The sequence below is a fragment of the Rhincodon typus genome, chromosome 1 (genome assembly GCF_021869965.1).
Source record: "Rhincodon typus isolate 14 chromosome 1, sRhiTyp1.1, whole genome shotgun sequence".
NCBI lineage: Eukaryota > Metazoa > Chordata > Chondrichthyes > Orectolobiformes > Rhincodontidae > Rhincodon > Rhincodon typus.
The window spans coordinates 54,073,072-54,097,368 of NC_063332.1; the positions used below are offsets into that span (position 1 = coordinate 54,073,072).

General features: G+C 39.5%; 1 protein-coding gene across 1 annotated transcript in view; it reads left to right on the forward strand.

Annotated features, from left to right (window-relative positions):
* LOC109931667 (protein unc-13 homolog B) overlaps positions 1 to 24,297 on the forward strand; it is a 287,923-nt gene that overhangs the window by 120,400 nt on the left and 143,226 nt on the right. The window contains exons 8-13 of the mRNA XM_048595579.1: positions 3,032 to 3,110; positions 6,983 to 7,057; positions 11,347 to 11,566; positions 11,985 to 12,212; positions 19,548 to 19,689; positions 22,618 to 22,787. Coding sequence (XP_048451536.1) covers positions 3,032 to 3,110; positions 6,983 to 7,057; positions 11,347 to 11,566; positions 11,985 to 12,212; positions 19,548 to 19,689; positions 22,618 to 22,787 — 914 coding nt within the window. The remainder of the gene's footprint in view (positions 1 to 3,031; positions 3,111 to 6,982; positions 7,058 to 11,346; positions 11,567 to 11,984; positions 12,213 to 19,547; positions 19,690 to 22,617; positions 22,788 to 24,297) is intronic.

The window sequence follows — 24,297 nt, forward strand, 5'->3', positions numbered from 1 at the left end:
GCAATTTGTTCTAAACACTGAACTCTTCAGAAAGCATCTCCACTTCTGACCTTGATGTTATTGATGAAGCAGCTGATGATAATTGGTCCTAGGGCTCTACTGTAAGGGATTCCTGTAGTGACATCCTTGGACTGCAATGACTGATTTCCAACAACCATAGCTATCTTCCTTTGTGCCAGGTATGATTCCACCCAGTCATAGTCATGCAGCACGGAAACAGACCCTTCGGTCCAACCAGTCCATGTCGAACATAATCCCAAACTAAAGTCCCACCTGATTGCTCCTGGCCCATATCCCTCCAAACCTTTCCTATTCATGTACTTGTCTATGTGTCTTTAAATGTTGTAACTGTGCTTCTATCCAGCACTTCCTCAGGAAGTTCATTCCACATACGAACCACACTGTGTAAAATAATTTACCTCTCATATTTATTTAAATCTTTCTCCTTTCATCTTAATAAAATATGACTCCAATCTTGAAACCCCATTCCTAGGGAAAAGATATCTACCATTAACTCTATTTATACCCCTCATGATTTTATAAACCTCTACAAGGTCACCTCTCAACTTCCTACACTCCAGTGAAAAAGTCCCAGCCTATCCAGCCTTTCTTTATAACTCAAGCCCTCCATGGCTGGCAAGATCCTGGTAAATCTCTTCTGAACCCTCTCTAGCTTAATAATATCCTTCCTATGACAGCGCAACCAGAACTGGATACAGTACTCCAGAAGAAGCCTCACCAATGTCCTGTACATCCTCAACATGACTTACTAACTCCTATACTCAAAGGACTGAGCAATGAAGGCAAGCGTGCCCAAACGCCTTTTTAACCACCCTGTCTACGTGTGATGCAGACTTTAAAGAATTATATACTTGAATCCGTAGATTTCTCTGTTTCACAACACTACCCAAGGCCCTACCATTATAAGTCCTGCCCTTCTTTGTTGTGCCAAAATGCAATACCTTGCGTTTATCCAAATTGAACTCCATCTGCCATTTTTCAGCCCAGTGGCCCACTTGATCGAGATCAACATCAAAGAACAAAGAACAAAGAAAATTACGGCACAGGAACAGGCCCTTTGGCCCTCCAAGCCTACACCGATCCAGATCCTCTATCTAAACCTGTCGCCTATTTTCCAAGGATCTGTATCCCTCTGCTCCCTGCCCATTCATGTATGTCCAGATACATCTTAAATGACGCTATCGTGCCCGCCTCTACCACCTCCGCTGGCAATGCGTTCCAGGCACCCACCACCCTCTGTGTAAAGAACTTTCCATACATATCTCCCTTAAACTTTTCCCCTCTCACCTTGAAATCGTGATCCCTAGTAATTGAGTCCCCCATTCTGGGAAAAAGCTTCTTGCTATCCACCCTGTCTATACCTCTCATGATTTTGTAGACCTCAATCAGGTCCCCCCTCAACATCCGTCTTTCTAATGTAAATAATCCTAATCTACTCAACCTCTCTTCATAGCTAGCGCCCTCCATACCAGGCAACATCCTGGTGAACCTCCTCTGCACCCTCTGCAAAGCATCCACATCCTTTTGGTAATGTGGCGACCAGAACTGTACGCAGTATTCCAAATGTGGTCGAACCAAAGTCCTATACAACTGTAACATGACTTGCCAACTCTTGTACTCTGTACCCCGTCCGATGAATGAAAGCATGCCGTATGCCTTCTTGACCACTCTATTGACCTGCATTGCCACCTTCAGGGTACAATGGACCTGAACACCCAGATCTCTCTGTGCATCAATTTTCCCCAGGGTTTTTCCATTTACCGTATAGTTCGCTCTTGAATTGGATCTTCCAAAATGCATCACCTCGCATTTGCCTGGATTGAACTCCACCTGCCATTTCTCCGCCCAACTCTCCAATCTATCTATATTCTGCTGCATTCTCTGACAGTCCCCTTCGCTATCAGTGAAGAGTTTCTCCCTGATGCCCCTTGCCTCCAGTTTTGCAAGGACTCCTGGATGGGCAAACGATGTCTTGATGTCAAGGGCAATCACTCTCACCTCACCTCCGGAGTTCAGCCCTTTTATCATGTTTTGTCCAAGCTGTAATGAAAAGCCAAGCAACTGATACAGGGAGCAAATGAGCATCAGTGAGCAGGTTTGTTTTTTGCAATTGCCACTTGATGACACTGTCACCGACAAGTTCCATCACTTTACTGATGAACGAGGAGACTCTAATGAAACAGTAATTGTCCATGTTAAATTTGTCCTTTTTTTGTGGACAGGACGCACCTTCATAACTTTTCCACGTTGTTAGTTAGATGCCAGTATTGTAGCTGTACTGGAGTAGCTTGGCTAAGGGCGTGGCTAGTTCTGGATCACAGTTCTTCAGTACCATTTGTTGGAATGTTTTGGGGCCCATTGCCTTTGCTGTATCTAGTGCTTTCATTGATTTTTTGATGTCATGTGGAGTGCAGCACATTTTCTGAAAACTGGCATCTGTGATGCTGGGGACCAAAAGAGGAAGATGACATTGAGCATCTTCTTGGAATTTCTGACTGAATGTGGATGCAAGTGCTTTGACCTTGTCTTTTGCACTGATGTGCTGGATACCTCAACATTTTAGGAGATATTTGTAGAGACTCCACCTCATGTTATTTGTTTAATGGTCCACTACAGTTCATGGCTGGATGTGGTCTGACTGTAGAGCTTGGATCTGATGCATTGGTTGTGAGGTCATTGAGCCCTATCAGTTGCGTGCTGCTCCAGTAGTCCTGTCTTTGTAGCTTTACCAAGTTTGACACCTTAATTTTAATTATACCTCAAGCTGCTCTTGCCATGATTTCCTGCATTCATCATTGCGTGAGGTTTGTTTTCATGGCTGTCATAAATTATATGTAACTCAGTCTGATTCTCAAACTACACAGTTGAACTTGATCTCACATTTTATTGATTATTAATTCAAGTCTTTTGATTGCTGGTGCAGAAACATAACCACTAAACTATATGATCATATGTTTGTATCTGACTTTCCAAGACCCAAAATACAAAGCTATGTTGATATTGTTTCTAGATCTGGAGGCGGATTGTATGGTATTGACAGTATGCCAGACCTGCGAAAGAAAAAACCAATCCCACTTGTTAGCGATCTGGTAAGTTTTTTTTGCCCCCTTCGAAATAATCATCTTTATGTTGCATGATTTATTAGTCTTTGTCACTGCCATTTGTGATGCTTTTATCATTGGCTTTACTTTGTTACTTTGCCTTCAACTTTACCTGTGGGTGAGATCAGGATTCTGAAATAACAGGGATATTTTGTTTGACATTAAACTAAGATTTTTGTCTTGTGTTTTGTGGGTGATCAGCTTAAGGTATGTCTTGTATCTGATGGAAATTTGCTTGAGCAGGAAATGCTATAGAGTTAATTAATGTGTTCGAGCGTCTTAGCATACACGTTTCTGTTCATTGAGCCACTTTGATGGCAATGACTTAATTACCCTTTCCAAAATAGTATTCTTTCAGCTATTTGAAGCCATTCTGTTAACATCTGATTCCCAGCTTTGGTACAAAAGTCTAGATTGACTTCTGCCTCAGTATTTTTGAGGTTGCTGCCCTTTCTTTGTTGCTCATTTAATAAATGTTCTTGTACATATTTCCATAATGTTACTCAAAGCTTAATATTGGCCGCCGCCATTTTTAAAACAGACCTCAAGTAATCTGATGTTCTTCCACATTTTATCAGATTAATTTAACAATCAATGATTTGTTCTGTTTAGGCAGTCATTTTAAAATCTTTGAAAAATGTTTTTGTTCATTACATAATTGAAGTTTTGTTGCTTGCAAGAAGATTTAGTTTTCCCAACTTGTGATTTCAGGGTAAGACAAGCCTGTTGTTTGGCTTTTAAGTTTCTGTGAAGGTAGTTTTTTTTAAAAGGAAGAGAATGATCTGTAATTTAACAAGAAATATTTACCTATTCAGGAATGTTGATCAATAGATTGTAGAAATGAGCAGGTTGTAAATCAGGTGATCAGGTGTCCAAACAAAACCACCCAGTACTCAGAGTGGTTTAAATTAAAATTAGTGCTATCTTTTCTGAAATGGACCTATTCTCATAGTGCAGTGCTAATAATATGACATGATTGCTTTGGCATCAGTAGAGTTGAACTCTGCAATAACATATTGTAATTTTTTTGTATGCAAACCTTCCTTTTGTGCAGGCCATGGTAAGTGGTACTACAATCTCCCCAATAAACGCTAAAGGAGCGTTATGCTTGTTGACCCTCAACTTTCACTTCCTTGTTTAATCATATTTTGCAGCATTCTTTCCATAATGGTTCCCATTCCTGCATATTAATTGTTTTGAATGTATAATATACCTGAACCTTACATACAAAGCTGCTGTCTGTAAAGGATTAATGGTGTAGAATTTTAATGTTAAATCTTGGTGTTAGAAGGTGATATATTAGTTCTAGTCACTGTTCTAGAAACCAAGCAATTTTATCCCATCCCTAATTTACAGTGCTTTAAGATTACCACAGGTGCCATAAATTACCTCCATATTTGCACCCAGGGAATTATGCAACATGGGCACGATCCAATTACATAGCCTAAAATTTCCCAGAATTTTGAGCATGATTACATGCATCCAGATTTCCTCAATCTTTTATAGACATTGATCTTTCCACCTAAAACATCTCTGCTCATAAAGATTCCCTTAACATCACAACCGCGTTTTCAATGCAACAAATCTGTTTATATTTTAGTTTAATTGCTTTTTATATGATGTAATGAGAATTCTTAGTAAGACCTACACTACACTTACAGTTTCTGTTGATGTATTTTTCTGGTGAAAGTTTAAAAAGTTGAAAATCTTCTCTAAATGCAGATTCTTATACATTGGTGGCCTGTGTGCACAAAGAAAGATATGTGGTGGAATTTTATGGTGCCTTATCTGCAGGTTTGAAGGCCTTCCACAATCTCCCTACTCTCCTCTAACCTCTCTCACAATATACAGGGTGAGTGGAGGCATTGAGCATCCTGTCTGCCCTTTGGTCGGTTGAGGCTCTTGATTGACCACTTAAGTGGCCATCTGGTACCCGCTGCAGTTCTACCGCAGCAGGGAAAGGCCCAGGCTGTGGATAACCAAGTAACTTTAACTACTCAAACTAGTTGATGGCAAGGGAGGTGTATCTAGGTTTGGAGGCCCCTTATTACATTACAGAACCCTTCCCAGGTCACACACCAATTTAAGACTCCATCTGCTTTCTTAGCCAGATGAAAAAATTCCTGCAGCAACTATTTTAACAGAAACATAAGGCAGTTATCCTCTGTATCAAGAACACCATTTACCACTCAGCCAAAAAAATGTTGCTGTTTTTGGAGGCTTTGTTTGCTGAAATTGGCTGCCATGCATCCTGTATTATAAGAGTGATTAGTTGTATATCACTTTGGAACAAACAGCACTGCTATATACATGCAAGTCATTTTTTGTGCAACAGGGAGGCGGGAGTGGGAAAAAATCTCAGTTGAACTCCGTACAGCTCTCCTGTGATGACATCATGGACAGGTTCTATCAGTGGCCACTGGGTGCAATTCTGGAGTAAGAACTTCTTCTACTGTGATATTTTTCTTGCTCCAAAACCAGGGTAGTGCACTTTTACATGTGAGCTCGAATTTACAAACAGTAGAACCCTCAACAGATTATTTGCAGATTTTTCCCTGTGAGATGGGAATTGCTAGTAGTGAGTTAGGCAGATGTTATGATACCACCTCTTGCCTGACAGTGGCAGCTGACAGCTCATGGTTGAATGAAAGGGATGAACTGGAAATGGGACCATTGCTTTATGGTACCATAAAAAAAGATCCAAGGTAGGTGAATGCTAAGGTGGGCAGCTTAGTTGGTCCTCTGCCCTTCCTTGGCATATAAGCTCAGTTCTAGAGAAGAGTGCTAGTCAGTCTAGCCCTCATTCAACACCCTGTATGCCCACTCACCCAGTATTTACTATAGTACATTTGAGAAGTCTTTGAGATGCTCATAAAATTAGCAAAATAAACTACAGCCATTGCAACTCCTCCAGGAAGAAAGAAAATATCATTACCATAAAGCAGTTTAACAAACTCAACCACTAAATTCCTCTTGAAATTAACCTTAATCCTGTTAAGCGATATAAACAGCCATTAATAGTCTTAGGAGCTCATAAAACTGACAGTCTAAAGCAAGTTCACAATCCCTTTGACAGGTGTATTAACAAACCCTGCTGACCTTTTTAAAAGGCTTTCACTGGATCTGTTGCAAGAAGTGTCAAATGGACAGATCCATCTTGGCCTTCTCTGGAGGTCAGCATCATCATCCACAGCCATTTAGTCCCTCCATCTTCAATGTGAATTGGCAGTAGTGTGTACCATCTACATGGTTCCTGACCCTAGAATATATTTCCCCCATGGTTCACAACATGTATGAGCTGGCATGAATTGCAGTTGATTTTGATGCTGCCCCATCGACATGAAAGTCTGTCAGTGCGAAATGACCATGTGTACAACTGAACAGCGCAGCGTCTGGATTGCACACTTTTAAGAACACCACATGACAGGAATGGGGAATTGTGTCCCACTCACCTTTATTTTCTTCCACCTGATGGGATTTGTCTCACTTCAAATGAGCAAAATTCAGTCGTTTGACTCAGAGCAAACACTTCAAGAGAACTTACCACTGGAATAACTAGTGATCTTAATTACCCCAATAATACTAATATTTTGTCAGTCACTTGTTTATTCAATGAGTATCCTTTACAACAGTTGTGTATCTATAAGGTTCACTCTTTTAACAGTACAGGTTAAACCAGTTTGTGGAATTTTTCTTTTCCTTGAGCAAGTTCATAATTTTCAGTTGAGATATATGTGGTTATTGAGTTATATTATGTAAATCCACATTTAATTTTGTGACTTCTGTCTGCATTATTTTTCTGTACTCAAGAATTGCATTGACCTTGAATGTATAATACTAAACTTGGTTTCAAATTGCAGTCACTTGTGCAGTCAAGGAAAGCTGGCATTACCTCTGCAATGGCTACTCGCACCTCTCTAAAAGATGAAGAGCTGGTAAGAACAGCACATTTGAAAAGAGTCCCTATGTTAGTACTTTTTATTAACCAAAACAGAAAATGCTGGAAATACTGAACAAGTCTGGCAGCTTCAATGGACAGAAAGAGAATTAATGCTCAAATTAGCTATGTTTATCAGAACTCATTGCAATTTTGTTCATTCTAGTTGCACTTCATTACATTTTTGTGCGCATAAGGATAATTTTCACTTTCAAAACCAGGAGTGCTTGGTCAAGTGACAGGTTAAATTTCTGAAACAGAAGTTGTTTCCTGGGTTTCAGGAAAGATAGCAGGTAAAAGGAGACAATAAGGGCAGGATCCATGAGGTAAGTGTCATTCTAAGACTGCTTATGAGCTGAGAGAAGCAGAAGTATCCTTCATGTCCAGCAAGCTTTCCTGTAAATACCATCTTCCTGTCTCCATGACTACTTTGTGTGCTCTCCTGAACCCTCTGGTCAGCATCTGAAATGCTGTCTGAGATCTGATACCCTGCCCTGCCCAATCTTCTCCCTTTGGCCATAATCTGCTCTTCATCTTGCTGCCCCACCCACAGCAATCAAGATATTTGAACTGCTGAAACAGTTTTAAGACTTCTTTCCAGTTCAGATGACATGTGCCTCCTTTCAGTTCTGAGGGCCTGGGCTTCCTTTTCAGTTTTGACAGCCAAGTGACTTCCACAAAATATTACAACCTGGGGATTCCACAAGCCTAACAAATTACTCTGCTGCTAGAATGAAAATTGCTCTTTGCAAATGAAAAGTCCACATTTTCTGCCAGGATGAATCTGGCCTTCTGCTCAAATCAAACTAAAACCTAATTGTTGTGAACTGAACTCAAATTTCAGTGACCCTTCATCATTTGTTTTCTCTATGTCCTAAACTGAGTGATGTAACACTTCAAGAATTAACAGCTCAGCTTGCTGGCTAGCACTTACGAAGTCACGTGCTTTTTTTGGAAATGTAAGTCACTTTTCAAATGACTTTAAACTAGGTAAAGTGAGGGAGGGCTCAGGAGAGGTTATTCAGTTTTGCAGACAAGTAACAGTATAGAGAATCTGAAAAGGGTTGGGAATCTAACTTTAGGCACAGCAGTTTAGGGGACAACTATGAAAAGGGGGGCAGTTGACACTCGACTGAGGGTGTTGTGCTTAAATGCTCCCAGTAGAAGAAACAAGGTAAATGAGTTTGTAGTGCAGATTGAAATTGATTAATATGATCTTGTGCGCTGCAGGGTGATTAGGGCTGGGAATGAAATATCCAAGCTTACACATCCTATCGAAAGGACAGGCAGATGGGCAGAGGAGGCAGGGTTGCTTTGTTAGTAAGAAATGAAATTAAATCAATATCAAGCAGCAATTAAAGGGTTGGAAGGCATCAAATCTGCAGATGGATTTGAGAAACCACAAAGGAAAACAAGACCCTGATAGAAGTTATGTACAGGCCACCTGGCAGTGGTCAAGATGTGGGGCAGAAAATAGATCATGAGATTGAAAAGGCATGGAAAAAAGGCACAGTAGTCATGGGGACTTCAATATACAGGTGAACAGGGAAAATCAGGTTAGAATCAGATCCCCAAAAAATAAATTTGTCAAATGTCTAATTGGTGCTTTGATGCTGACTTCCCTTGTCAGCCATTGTTGCCTCGTCCTCCCCTTAGAATATTTTGTTTTCCTTGGGATGAAGTTCTGCTGTGCTTCCTGAATTATCCCCAGAACCCCTGCCATTGCTGCACCACCGCCTTCTCTGCTTGGCACCCCTTCCAATCAACTCTGCCAGCTCCTTCCACATGTCTTTGTAGTTACCGTCTCTCAATTGTAATACTGTTACATCTGATTCCAGCTTCTCCCTCTCAAACTGCAGGGTCAATTCCATCATGTCCCCTTGAGGTTCCTTCACCTTAAGCTCCCTAAACAAGTCTGCCTCATTACATCTCAGCAAATGCACAAACGGCCTGTTCCCTAGCAAGCTCTAACACAAGCTACTCCAAAAAAAGCCATCTTGTAGGCATTCCACAAATTCCTTTTCTTGAAATCTGCTGCCAGTATGAATTTCCCAGTCCACCTGCCTATTGAAGTCCCCCACGATGATTATAATAGTGCCTTTCTTAAATGCCTTTTTTTATCTTCTGATTTATTTTCTGTTCCATATCCTGACTACTGCTAGGAGGACTGTACATAATGTCCATCAGGGTTGTTTTCCTTTGTGGTTCCTCAACTCTATCTACACAGGTTCTATGCCTTCTGAATGTATAGAGCTATTGATTTTATTTCTTTTCTTACTATCAAGGCAATCCTTCCCCCTCTGCCCATTTCTTTTCAATAAGCTGGATATCCTTGGATCTTTAGTTCCCAGCCCTTATCCCCTTGCAGCAAGGTTTCTCTGATACTCACAACATGTACCTGCCAATTTTAATCTGCGCTCCAAGCTCATTTACCTTGTTTCATATAATGCATGCATTTAAATACAACACCCTCGGCCCTGCATTGACCAACCTCCTCCTCATAGTTTTTAACCTGTACATAATTCTCCTATTTATTTTCAGTCTGGAAGTAACCTACAGTAAATAGACAAATTAGCAGCTATTACCAACTGATGAATTTACGGATTTTTTGCAATGCCATTCTTTCTTTTATCCTCAGCCTCAGATGCCAGGCTTCAATTTATTCTGTTAGAAGTCTAAATCAAAGACTAAGCAAAAAGCACCTCTCCCCCTCTGCACGGGTGTTGTTAAGGAGGATAGGAGGCTGCAGAAGGACTTGGAGAGGCTAGGAGAGTGGATAGAAAAGTGGCAGATGGAATACAATGTGGAAAAGTGTGAGGTTATGCACTTTGGTATGAAGAATAGAGGCATTTCCTACATGGGGAAAAGCTTCGGAAATCTGAAGCACAAAGGGACTTGGGAGTCCTAGTTCAGGATTGTCTTCATTTGGCAGTTAAGAAGACAAATGCAATGTTAGCATTCATTTCAAGAGGTCTAGCGTACAAGAACAGGTATATACTGCTAAGGCTATCTAAGTCTCTAGTCAGACTGCAGTTGGAAGATTGTAAGCAGTTTTAGGTCCTGTATCTCAAGAACAATGTGCTGGTGTTGAAGGTTTACAAGAATGTTCCCAGAGTTGAATGGCTCATCATGTGAGAAGCAGTTGAGAGCTTTGGGTCTGTACTCAATGAGGTTTAAAAGGATGAGAGGCTGATTTCATTGAAACTTGCAGGATACTGAGAAGTCTGCATAGAGTAGACGTGGAGAAGATGTTTCCAATAGTAGGAGAGACTAGGACCTGAGGGCATAGCCTCAGTGAAAGGACGACCTTTAGAACTGAGATAACAAGGAATTTCTTCAGCCAGAGGGTGGTGAATCTGTTGAAATCATCACCAGAAAACGTTATGGAGGCCAAGTCATTGAGTGTATTTAAGACAGAGATAGATAGGTTCTTGATTCAATAAGGGGATCAAAGGTTACAAGGAGCAGTCAGGAGAATGGGGTTGAGAAACATATCAGCCATGATTGAATGCTGGAGCAGACTCCATGCACTGAATGTTCTAATTCCTCTCCTATATCTTATGGTCCACTTTCTGATCTCTTCTTAAGTAATGTTATTTTCACAAAACTGAAAGCACTCCCACCTGGCTCTGTTTCAAAAATCCAGATTCCTAAATGGTAATTTATATTATACAGCTGAATTGCAGGATCACATCTGTAACGCTTCCCATTCATAACTCCTGCATGCAGACTTTGCATCCAAGAAGAGTATTTTGACATGTGTTGCTACAGTGATACACATCTTGTGCTGTAAAAGTACATAATTCTTTAGTAGGTAACATTTCTTAAGTGCTTCATTCTTTTTATCTTGTTTGCCTTTTTGTTCACTGTAACAACAGGTGGTAGTGCAATTGGCTAAAAAGCCAATTTCCCTGTGAAATGACAAGCTGTGATCCTTTCCTGTACATTCACCAAAAATGGGACTGTAAAGATAAAAGATACAGAATCATTTTATCATGGGCAGAGTTTTTATTTTTGCAGATTTATACGACAGGAGCGTATCATTGACCTATTATCGCCGTTCAATTTAGGAGTGTTTTGCCTTAGAGCATAGAAACATTCTTAGCAGTGGACCAGCTTTGGCATTTTCAATATGAGAGTGCAGTTCCAATATGAAAGTTATACATAGGCAATTGGTGTTGCAAATGTGGGATTAGGAATTTAGAACAGAAAAATATGCTGAGAGGATCATGCAGATTTAAAATATGTCATGCTAATTTTTAATCATGTTTCCATTTGTCTCTGCAGAAAAATCATGTCTATAAAAAGACCCTCCAAGCCTTAATCTACCCTATCTCTTGTACCACACCCCACAATTTTGAGGTCTGGACTGCCACCACACCTACATACTGCTATGAATGTGAGGGCCTACTGTGGGGAATTGCTCGTCAGGGAATGCGGTGCACTGAATGTGGGGTAAAATGCCATGAAAAGTGCCAAGATCTACTAAATGCAGACTGTTTGCAACGTGAGTCTGTTTTCTGTGTATTTGTTGATTCATACATATTTACATTGATTTATGTTCAGTCCAACAATGTCTGCAATCAGAGCTTTGCTGAGTCTATTCTTTAATGTGTAATTATATGTCTCTTTTGTGACCTCCCTGCAGCCTTTTACACAGCTGACCATGCCATGTTCCTATTCCAGCTTGATAGGTTTGTCCTTGTTGGTTCTGTAACTTACCTTTCTGGGTAAGGGAAAACATCTCCACAAAGACGAAATGTTTGCGAACTAAGTTACTTATTGATTCAATATTTAATTTTGATTTTAGTCTCATGACCTTAAGCTAGCTGTACAATCATCACAGTAAAGGAAATCCAGTAATTTTTCACAACCACTTTTGTATACTAATTGTAATTGAATAATGGTATGTTTTCTACAAACAGGTGCAGCTGAAAAAAGCTCCAAACATGGTGCAGAAGATAGAACACAAAATATTATCATGGCAATGAAAGACAGGATGAAAATCCGAGAACGGAACAAACCAGAAATCTTTGAACTGATCAGAGATGTCTTTGGAGTGGTAAAAGTTACACATGCACAACAAATGAAGACCATCAAACAAAGTGTACTTGATGGAACATCTAAGTGGTCAGCAAAGATTACTATAACTGGTACAGTGCAAAAGTTACCAACACCTTGTATTTGATGGACCGGGCTCTGTAAATATCAGATATATTCCACGTTGTCCATTTTTCCAGTAATTTCAAATAAAGGCGAGAAATTCTAGAAAATTCTTGAGAATTATGTTTAAATCTCCAATGCCAAGATTCCTTGCAATAAAATGCTGCATGACAGACGTAAATTTCCACCGGTGACATTGCTGCTATATGTCAGTAACAGTAATGAGCTTTGTAAATCACTGAAATATACAGAATGATTGAGGCAAAGAAGAGAGGCCATTTGGCCCATTGTGTCTGCCAGCTCTTTGCACAAGCAAATCACTTTTGTGCCTTTCCCATATAACCCTGAAATTGTTTTCCATTCGGACAATGATCTCCTTATTGAAAGCCATGATTGAATTTGCCTCTGAAACCTAACCACGTGCTACATAAAACATTATTCTCATGCTGCTTTTAGTTCTTCTGCAATTCTCTTTAAATAGGTGTCCTTTGAATCTTGACCTTTTCAACAATGAGGACAATTTATCCTTAATAACTCTGTGCACACGCCTCCCTATTTTGAATGCTGTTATCAAATCTTCTCTTAGCATTTTCTAAGGAGAACAAGCCAGATTTCTCCAATCCATACACTTGATGAAAATTCCTCATTCCTGTGACCATTTTCTTATATTGCATTTTCTTGCACCTTCACTATTTTTTTGCACTTTTACAAAGCTGCGGAGCCCAGAATTGGACAAGATACTTCAATTGGTTCTGGCCCAATGTTTCATGAAGGTTCATCATTAATCTATGTGCTTTTGCTTTATGTCTTAATTTACATCTTTTTCATCAACCTTTATCTCATCCCAGCCTAGATGGCTGTTTGAGTGACTGGAGGCCGGTGTCCTGCGGTGTACGAGAAGAATCAGTAGTAGCAGATTATACCCAGATCCCTGAAGTCAGCAGAGCACGTAAATAGGATAGTTAAGAAGGCATGTTTGCTTGCACTTGCTTTCATCAGTCATGGCACAGAGTATAAGAGCAAAGAGGCAGTGCTGGAATTGTACAGAACGTTGGTCAGGCCCACAACTGGAGCACTGTCTGCAATTCTGATCACCTCGCTACAGGAAGGATTGGTAGTGCCAGACAGGGTACAGAGGAGGTTCACCAGAATGTTGCCTGGGATGGAGAAATTGGGCAAGAAGAAGAGACTGGATAGGTTTGGATTGTTTTCTTTAGAGCAGAGAAGACTGAGGGGGGGATATGATTGAGGTGCGTAAGATTATGAGGGGTATGGAGAGGGTGAATACAGTAGCTGCTCCCCTTGGTTGGGAGGGAGTCTGTCATTAGAGAGCATAATTTTAGAATAAAGGGCAGGAGATTCAGAGGAGATTTGGGAAAAAAAAACTCAAAAATTTTGACTGGTGGTGGGAATCTGGAATGCACTGTCTGGGAAAGTAGTGGAGGCCGGAAACCTTACAACTTTTAAAAAATATTTGGATAAGTACTTCAAATATTATAATATTCAAGGATATGGGACAAGTGCAGGAAATTGGGATTAGTGCACTTTTACTGCTAGTTATGTCGGTGCAGACTCGATGGGCTGGAGGGCATTTTCCGCACTGCCTGAATCTAGGAATCAAAAACTCCAGATTCACAGAATTGTTACAGTACAGGAGGAAGCCATTCAGTATATAACTTTGTGCTAGTCTGCTGCCTTTTCCCCATACTCCACTTATTGTCTTATTTCAAATAAACATCTAATCACTTTTAACTGAATTGATAATTTTGGGTGGTGCGTTCCTGACCCAAACCACTTGTGTGATAAGGGTTTTCTCATCATTTTTGCTTCCATTATTAATTACTGTAAATTTGAACCCTCTTGTTCTCAATCCTTTGGTGAGTTGGAATCACTTTTTTTCCTATTTACTCAACCATGATCTCATGATTTTTCCATCAAATTCCCTCTGTGCTTTCTCATCTCCAAGGAACGTAGTCACAACTTGTCCTTCTATCTTCACAACTTTTCTTCATCCTTGGAACCATCATCTAAAAACACTTATGTACCCTCCAATTCTTTCACATTCAGAACAGGATGCAATGTTACAGTTGAGACTGAACTGGTGTCTTATGCAAGTTTGCTGTATCCTCTTTGTTCTTGTACTCTATTGGTTGAGCACCATTTGACTTTAGCAATCCATACTGGCTTTCCTTGATTAATCCATATTTGTCCAAATGACTGTTAATTTTGTCCTTTCATTGTTAAGATGCCCAGTAAATAGATCAATGTAGATCGTTGGCCCTATTTCTGACGAAGCTGCAGCGGTTACTCTGTTTTATAAAGGAACTGATAGCCCTTTTTAGTTCTTGGTCATGAAATGATCACTGAAGCAGAACACAAAGAAACAAATCTAATAAGGATGACTGAACTTGATTTTCCATCCATTTAAACCATTAGATAAAAATTCAGGTACTCTTCATTACTTCTTGTTTTTATCTATGTATTTCCTCTCTGGGCCAAGTAATTTTTTAATGCACAGATGTAGGTAAGGAAATCAGCATTTTCTCAGAACTAGCAATTTATTTTAATTGCTGAAAGTAGTTCGATCACATTTCTGTCATTCAGATTTGATTTGTTGCTTTCATTGATTAACCCCAACTGCAGAATTAAGCTCAAAATCAAAGCTGACAGTTTAAGACCATTGGATATAGCAGCAGAATTAGACTATTTGGCCCATCATTTCTCCTTTGCTGTTTGATCATGGCTAGTATGTTTCTCAGTCCCATTGATACGATCCCTACAGTCGGAAAGAATCATTTGGCCCATCAAGTCTGCACCAACCCTCCAAGTAGCGTCCCACCCAGACCCAGACCCAGACCCCCACCTTATTCATGTTTACCCCCACATTTTTTTTAACATGGCTAACCTATCTAACCCACGCATCCCTAGACACCTATGGAGAATTTACCAATCCACCTAATATGCACAACTTTGAACTGTGGGAGGAAACTGGAGCACCTGGCGGAAAATCAGGCAGACATGAGGAGAATATGCAAACTCCACACTGAAGTCATCCGAGGCTGGGATCGAACCCAGGTTCCTGGCACTATGAGGCAGAGTGCTAATCACTGAGACATTGTGCTGCCCATTCTCCCGCCTTCTCCCTATAACCTTAAATCTCCTAACTAATCAAGAACTTATCTATGTCTGTCTGAAATATACTCGGTGACTTGGCCTCGACAGTCTTCTATGGTAATGAGTTCCACAGATTCAGCACGCTTTGGTTTATTAGGGTTGTCCCTACACTCTGAGGCCGTGTCCTCAGATCCTAGTCTCTCCTACTAGTGGAAACATCATCTTCATGTCCATTGTCTAACCAGACGTCTCTGTATTCTATATAACTCAATGAGATCCCAACCCCTATCCCATCTTCTAAACTCCATCTACAGACCCAGAGTCTGTAGGCAATGGCCTTGTGGTATTATCACTGGACTGTTAATCCAGAGACCTAGATAACATTCTGGGGACCCGGGTTTGAATCCTGCCATGGCAGATGGTGGAATTTGAATTCAGTAAATATCTGGAATTAAGAATCTAATGATGACCACAAATCCTTTGTTGATTGTAGGAAAAACCCATCTTGTTCACTAATGTCTTTCAGGGAAGGAAATCTGCCAGCCTCACCTGGTCTGGCCTACATGTAACTCTAGGCCCACAGCAATGTGGTTGGCTCTTAACTGCTCTCTGGGCAAATAGGGATGGGCAATAAATGCTGCCTAGCCAGTGATGTCCTCATCCCGTGAACGAATGGAGAAAGAAATGTTCCTCATATGACAAGCCCTTCATCCCTGGGATCATTCTTGTTAAACTTCCTCTGGACTCTCTCCAATGCTAGCTCGTCCATCCTTGCATACAGGGCCCAAAATTGCTCACAATATCCCAAATACTGTCTGACCAGAGACTTTCACAGCCTCAGTAGTACATTTCTGCTCTTGGTTTCTAGCCCACTTAAAATGAATGCTAACATGGCGTTTGCCTTCCTAACTGCCAACTGAACCTCAAGAAACAAGGGAGATAGAAAATCAGAAACTATATACCAGTTGGCCTAACATCTGATGTAGGGACAATGCTGGAATCTATTGTTACAGATCTTGATAAAACCATTCAGAAAATATTAACGCAATCAAGCAGAGTCAACATGGTTCTGTAAAAGGGCAATCATATTTGCTTTATTATTAAACATTTTTTGCGGAAGCCACAAGCAACATGAATAAAAGGGAACCTGCAGATGTGCTGTATTTGGATTTCTAGAAAGTATTTGATGAGGTGCGTCTGCAGCAGGTACATTGGTGAGGACAAGTTGAAGTAGAGTTGTCCCTTTTTGTTAGTTCCAGTCTAGCAGCTATATCCTTCATGCAAAAAATGGCACAGCTCATTTACTGGTGGTACTACGAAGCCCTCTTGGTGATGGGCATTGAAGTCTCTCACTTTGATTAATCTAAGTAGGGAGAGATTGCAGATACAGCAAGTAATTAGGGAGAATAAAGGAATGTTATTGATTATTGTGAGGTGAATTGAACGCAGAAGTAGGGAGGTTCTGCTTCACTTATTCAGGACATTGGTGAGACTACATCTGGAATATTCTGTACAATAATGGTCTGCTTATGTAAGGAAGCATGTAACTGTGTTGGAGTCAGTTCAGAAGGTTTACTGGACTAAAGTCTGGAATGAACAAGTTGTCTTATGAGGAAAAGTTAGACAATCCAAACTTTTATCCACTGGAGTTTAAAAGAGTAGGATTGAAACATATAAGGTTCTGAACAGTCTTGACAGGGTAGATGTGGAGAGGATAGATCCTTTAATGGGAGAATCCAGAACTAGGTGTTGTTATGTCAAAATCAGGGGTCACCCATTTAAATCAGAGAGAGGTTTTTATTTTCTACGGAGGGTCAAGTCTCTGAAACTCTCTCCTTGAAAGGGTGATGGAAGCAGAGTCCTTGGATATTTATAAGGCAGAGGTGGATTGATTCGTGTTAAGTAAGCGATTGAAAGGATCTCAGAGTAAGGATGAATGTAGATTTGAGGTTATAATCAGATCAGCCATGATCTTATTAAATGATGGAGCAAGCCCAATGGTTTGATTAGCCTGTTCCTGCTCCTGATTAGAATGTTTGATTGTTTGTATGTCAGACTGTTGCTTGACTATCCGGTGAAACAGCCCTGCTAATTTTGGCACAAGCTAACAGATGCTGGTGAAGAGGACTTTGCAGGTCCACAATTCTAAACGTAGAAACAGAATATAGGAGCAGGAGTAGGCTTTTTGCTCCTTTGAGCTTGCTCTGCCATTCTATACAATCATAGCTGATCATCCTGCTTTCTCCCTCTATCCTTTGATCCCTTAAATTCTAAGAGCTATATCTACATCTTCCTTGAAAGTCTTCAGTGTTTTGGCCTCAATAGTTTCCTGTGGCAGAGACTTCCACAAGCTCATCACTGTCTGCATGAACAAATTCCTCCTCATCTTTGTCCTAAAAGGCCTACCCCTTATCCTCAGATTGGAACCTGTGGTTTTAGACTCCCCATTCATCAAAAACCCAATCTAATCCTTGTTAGAGTTTTATAGGTTTCTTTGAGAGCCCCTCCTCATTCTTCTAAAAGCCAGTAAATATAGTCCTAACCGATCCAGTCTCTCTCGCCCTATGTCAGTCCCACCATCTCAGAAATTAGTCTGGTAAACCTTGTTTGCACTCCCTCAATAGCCAGAACCTACTTCCTCAGATAAGGAAACCAAAGCTGTACACTATAACCTGGGATTGATGTTACCAATGCCCAGCAAGACACTCCTGTATTAGAATCCCCTCACTATGAAGGCCAACATACTATTTGCCTCTCCACCTGCATGCTTACTTTCTGTGATCCCTAGGTCTCATTGAACCTCCCCCTTTTCCAATCTGTTGTCATTCAAATAAAAATCTGCCTGCCTGTTCTTGCTATCAAAGTGGATGGCCCTGCATTTATTCACATTATACTGTAGCTGCCATGTATTTGCCCACTCAATTTCATAGAATCATAGATTTCATGGAATCCCTAGAGTATGGAAACAGGCCCTTTGACCCAACAAGTCCACACTGACTCTTAGAGCATCCAACCCAGACCCATTCCTCTATAACCCACATAATCTACACATCCCTGAACACTATGGGCAATTTAGCATGGCCAAACCACGTAGCCTGCACATCTTTGGACTGTGGGAGGAAACCGGAGCACCTGGAGGAAACCCACTCAGACACGGGGAGAATGTGCAAACTCCACACAGGTAGTCGCTCAAGGGTGGAATCGAACCCAGGTCCCTGGCGCTGTGAGGCAGTAGTGCTAACCACTGAGCTACCATGCTGCCTCAGATTAATTTGTCCAAATCACAGTAAAGCTTCTCCACATCCTCACAGTAATTCCTCCCTCCCAGTTTTGTGTGATCTGTAAATTTGAAAATATGACATGCCATTTCCTTGTCTAAATCATCAAAGAATTTTGTGAAAACATGGCATCCAAGCATTGATCCCTGTGATAACTCAGTGGTTGCTGTCTGCCACTTAAAAAAAGACTTGTTTATTCCTGCTTTCTTTTTCCTGTCAGCCAACCAGTTCTCAATCCATTTCAGTACATAACTGCCAATCCCATGTGTTTTAACGTTACATGTTAATTTCTTGTGTGAGACCTTATTGAAGGCATATTGAACTGGCTTGAGGATTTTTTAAATCTCTGGATAAACTCAAATTCTTAACTTGTTCGGCTATGTAATTTCTAAATATATAATTGTAATAAATTTTGTAATTATTTCTGCATGTATTCTTTTTTGCTTTTACGCATGTCTGTCTTAATGGCATTAACTCAAAGTCCAATGCTGGCAGGCTCACCATGATTCTCCTAAGGGTTTTAAGCATGAAATTCTTATTAAAAAGCTGGTAGTACTAATTCAGTTATTGAAAATAAATAAAGTTTTTAATTGAATATACTTCTTCAAACTAAATTTTCATAATAAATCCACCCTGAAGTTTCATTGATTAAAACACAAATTTACTTAAGCTGGTTGTCATTTTTCATTTTTTCTTAACTCTGTTAAACAGTAAATTAAAATGATGAAAAATGAAATAAAATGCAGTAACTTTCATCATTTATCAGACCAATTTTTGATTTTTGCTCAGCATAAACTATGATGAAACGGTAATCATTATGAACTTATTGGTGATTATTATATTCTAAGCTTTTATTTCTTAATTGAAAAAGAACTTAAAAGACTTTGATTAATATTTAAACTGTGCTCATGCACGATTTCCAACTCTTTGCAGTGGTATGTGCTCAGGGACTTCAAGCAAAGGATAAAACTGGCTCCAGTGATCCGTATGTCACTGTTCAGGTTGGCAAAACCAAGAAGAGAACAAAGACTATTTATGGAAATCTGAATCCTGTGTGGGAAGAGAAATTTTATTTGTAAGTTTTCTCCTTCAGACTTTTTTTTTAAAAAATGAATCGAAAGGTTGATTGATTTTGTTCACTGTAACTTGAATTCTTTTTTAAAAGCCTATTGGTACTGCAGGCTTTCAGATTTGTAAGTAGTAAGGAAACATTTGATACAACTTCTTTATTACATTAATTTCCTCTGCATGCACCAACTCAATAAGTATCTGAGTTCTGTGGGCTTTCATGAGAGGTTTTGGCAATACCCATATTTGTAATCAGGATTGTCTTCAGGAACTTCATTACTTCAAAAAAAAAATGGTTACAAAAGTAATTTTAACTCTTCATCAGTAGGAATGTAAAACTTATTGAACAGGAGTGGGCTGTTTAGCCATTGAATTAATTTACTATTGATCTGTATTTTCATTCTGTCTTATCACAATGGCCATCCATTATACACCCCATTAGATATAGGAATTGAATATGGCTGACCAATCTGATATCATCAGTTCTACACCATTGTCATTGATGTGGCTAACAAATCCAATATCATCAGTTCTATGCTGTTGTCATATGAACCAGCATGGATTTCATAAGAGAAAATCATGATTAATTAACTTGCTGAACTTTTTGGAAGAAGTAACAGAGAGTTAATGAGGGTAATGTTGACGTGACGTACATGGGCATTTAAAAGGCATTCAGTACAGAGCCATGCAGTAGACTTGTGAGGAAAGTTATAAAAATTAAGTGGACTAAAAAGACTGTAGCAACATTGATACAAAATTAGCCGAGTGATAGGAAACAGAGTAATTGTTGATGGAAATTTGTTGGGCTGGAGGATTGTTTGTATGTTTGTAGTGGAGTTCCCCTAGGGTCAGTTTTGGAATCCTTGCTTTTCCTGATAACCATTGATTATCTAGATCTTGGTGTGCAGAAGACAATTTCCAAGTTTGCAGAAACATTGTAAATAGTGAGGAGGACAGTGTAAACTTACAAAAGTGTATTGACAAATTTCACATTGGACAGATAGGTGGGAGATGAAGTTCAATGCAGAGAATTGGGAGGCAATACACTCTTGGAGAAAAAACATGGATGTACAGTACATAATAAAGGATGGTACCCTAAAGAGTGTGCAGGAGCAGACATATTTTTGTGTACACATGCATAAATCATGAAAGGTAGCAGGACAGATAAAACAAGTAACTAAAAAACAAGCACTGTTTTTATAGGAATGGAGATGTCTAAGAGGAAACTTGATTGAAGTTTTCAGAATCAAGCACTGGGTCCTAGCAAATATAAGCTAATTTGGAAAACAAGTTTGTGTGATATGGCAAGAAAGTACACAAAGTAGTTAGGGTCTGGAATACACTGCCTGAAAGTATGCTGGAGATAGATTCAATGGAGGTATTCATAAATAATCATTCAATGCCCTTAAATTAAAATAATGTTCAGAGTTATGAGGAAAAGGCAGGAGAAGAGCACTAAGTAACAATGCTCATTCAGAGAGCAGTTGCAGAAGCAACCTCTTTTTGCACTGTAATGATTCTGTAGTTTAGTTATAATTGCCTCTATGCTTTGATGTCATCTTGTGAGTGTACAGAAACTTTTTTGATGAGGAATGAATTTTATTCTTTCCTACTGAGCTATACATCTTCCTAATCTATTTAAGTTTTACTTCCTGAAGGTTATTTATCCCAGAATTCTTTGCATCTTGTACTTTAGTCAACTCCTTAATGCTAGTCTTGTATCTCATCATGTTCAGCCTAATTTTGTTTTGTTTTTACCTGAACAATTTAATAGTAAGCAAATGATTAGGAAAAAGATGTTTAAAAGTAAACTTTTTTCTGTTTTTGAATTCTGTCTCTGAAAATTGTATCAAGCACATTAGGCTTTCACTTTCTATGCTCCATTTTATCACCGCTATATTATCTTTCAGCTCCGATTTAGTTTGATGCTTGCAACGTAACACAAAGAAGACTTCATGTTTTCATAATCTTGTATTTAAAAATAGTCTGGTACAATGCTTTAATTTGCATAATTCATTCAGCTATTTTCAATTTGTAATAATTGCCACATTGTGTAGCAACATGTTGATAGCTTTTGTCATATCACACGCTTTAATTTCAATGCTGTTCTTTCTTTTCGGGAAAGAAATGCACGTAAAAATGTAATTAGCTTTCTCACTGGGTTGCACTTTTATCTTTGCATTCACTTACAGCTTCCATTCTGATTTTAAGATCAAATTTATAAATCATTTCAATGTCATGAGTCTACTGCAAACATATCCAAATTTGAGCCCATGCAATTCAAACACCATTGTGGTGGAGCATTTACAAATTGGAGTAGAGGTCAGATCCACTGAACTTTCAGTCCCACTTGCATTAAAAGTCCCAAATGACATACCTTAAATCATGCACTTTAAGTGGAACTTGCATTTGAGAAGGCAAAGTCTAAACTGTTCCCTAAGTATTGATTGCCCTTGGAAAGAGGGCAAAGAGAGCACTCTGAGATGTAGGCAGAAATTACCTTGACTTTCATTAGCCAAACTTGAAGCATACATAATTTTTAAAGGTATTTTAATTTTTCTGCTTTTTAAATTTATTTCCTATCACATTGTTACTGTCAAGAACAAGACTCTGTGCAGTTCTAAACACATTGACGCAGTGATGGTTTATTTTCTTCCACCTTCAAGTCTTTCAGTGTCTCCAATAATATTGCTCTAATTGGAGAATTAGAGAATAATAGAATACAGGAGACAACCATTCGACCCATCCTTCCACAACTACTTTGACCAAGTTTTGACCTATAGACACCCTAGTTAACATCAGTTCATTTAGCTCAATCTGGTTATTTACCATGGGCCTTAAACATCCACTGAGTAAACTCACTGACTTCTTTTTTGAGCCATATTTTAGCCTTTCTGCAAATAACTTAAAAATATAAATCCTATTTCCTCCACAGTGAGTGCCATAATTCCTCTGATCGCATCAAAGTAAGAGTATGGGATGAGGATGATGACATCAAATCACGTGTCAAACAGAGGCTAAAACGAGAATCTGATGATTTCTTGGGGCAAACAATCATTGAGGTTCGGACACTAAGTGGTGAAATGGATGTCTGGTATAATCTGGGTGAGTAAACAAAGAATTTTGGCTAATTTGAGAAATGGGATCAATTTTCACATGTCAACTCCAAAAATTTCAGTGACCCTCTCAAAACTCTAAATCTTTGCAGTTGGCATGAGAACTTGAATTCTACCCCTCAGTCCCTTGATGCCACACAAAAATATGATAGGGTGATGCAGAAACAAGAAATAAAAGTAAGTTTTCTGTAAGCCTGAGAAAGTGAGATTACACCCCTGCCTTTGGACTACTACAGAGAGGAGTTTGATGGAAAACCAGTGCTGCTCATGAAGAAAGCATAAACCATGGGAGTTATTTGACCACAATCACAAGTCTGTATGGAGAGATGGCAAATGATCACATCAGCTGTGTTGGGAAATTGGTCTCATGACTGTCACATAATGTAAAACTTAGCAAAGTGTTGTTATGCATGTGGGCAAGGCAAATAGTCAATATACATGCACCCTTCAATGAACATTAAAGAAGCTGGAGAAATGGGTGTTCTCTTCTGGGCATCTGAAAAGATAAATGAGCAATGCTGTAAAGTAATAGCTGAAAGGAGAAGGGTATTGCGATGCATTCACAGGGTAAGACCTTGGCCAACTCTTGCTTGAAATATTGTGCACAATTTTGGTCTCTTTACAAGGTTGGTGATATTGAAGCTTTGGCAAGGGTATGGAGGAGCACCAGATGGTCCAGAGATGATATTGCTGGATTTATTTACTGGATGTTATGGCAGATGGCAGAATTTGTAATCAATAAAAACCTGGAACTGAAAGTTGTGACAATGTAAACTTCACAACTTTAGTAACTTCATGAATTGAAAGAATCAGCAATAACTCTTTCTGGAATAAACTGTTTCTTTAGATAAAATGGACAAAGACAAGCTGTTACACAGAGACTGAAAGCAATTAGCCATGTCTTGCAAGATTACATTAAAAAAACTGCTTGATAACTTGCTGCCTCATGACAACTGGGCAATTAAGTCTGCAAAAAGAAGTAATTTTCTGAAGTAAAGGGGTTAATTGCAGGAAAAACTGTGTTTCAAATAACTATCTCCAAATATAACAAGGAGCGAGAGAACTACTTCTGATAAGAAGGTAATCTACAGACTTGAGGTCTCCAAGAAAGTAATCAATATTGGGAATGAAAGAGTCTTTTGAATCATCAATAACATCGCACCACAAACTTGAAAGAGAAAAAATTGTACCAGAATCCAACACCAGAACAATTCATGAACAGAACTTTGAAGATCAACCCTGGATGCTTCCAGAGACAGGCACTGTTGGTGAAATCCGGGCCAGATTCCATCATTAATCGGGTAATGGTTTCAGAGGTAGTAGGAACTGCAGATGCTGGAGAATCTGAGATAACAAGGGGTAGAGCTGGATGAACACAGCAGGCCAAGCAGCATCAGAGGAGCAGGAAAGCTGACGTTTCGGGCCTGGACCCTTCTTCAGAAAGGTTTCAGAAAGGCTCCTCTGATGCTGCTTGGCCTGCTGTGTTCATCCAGCTCTAC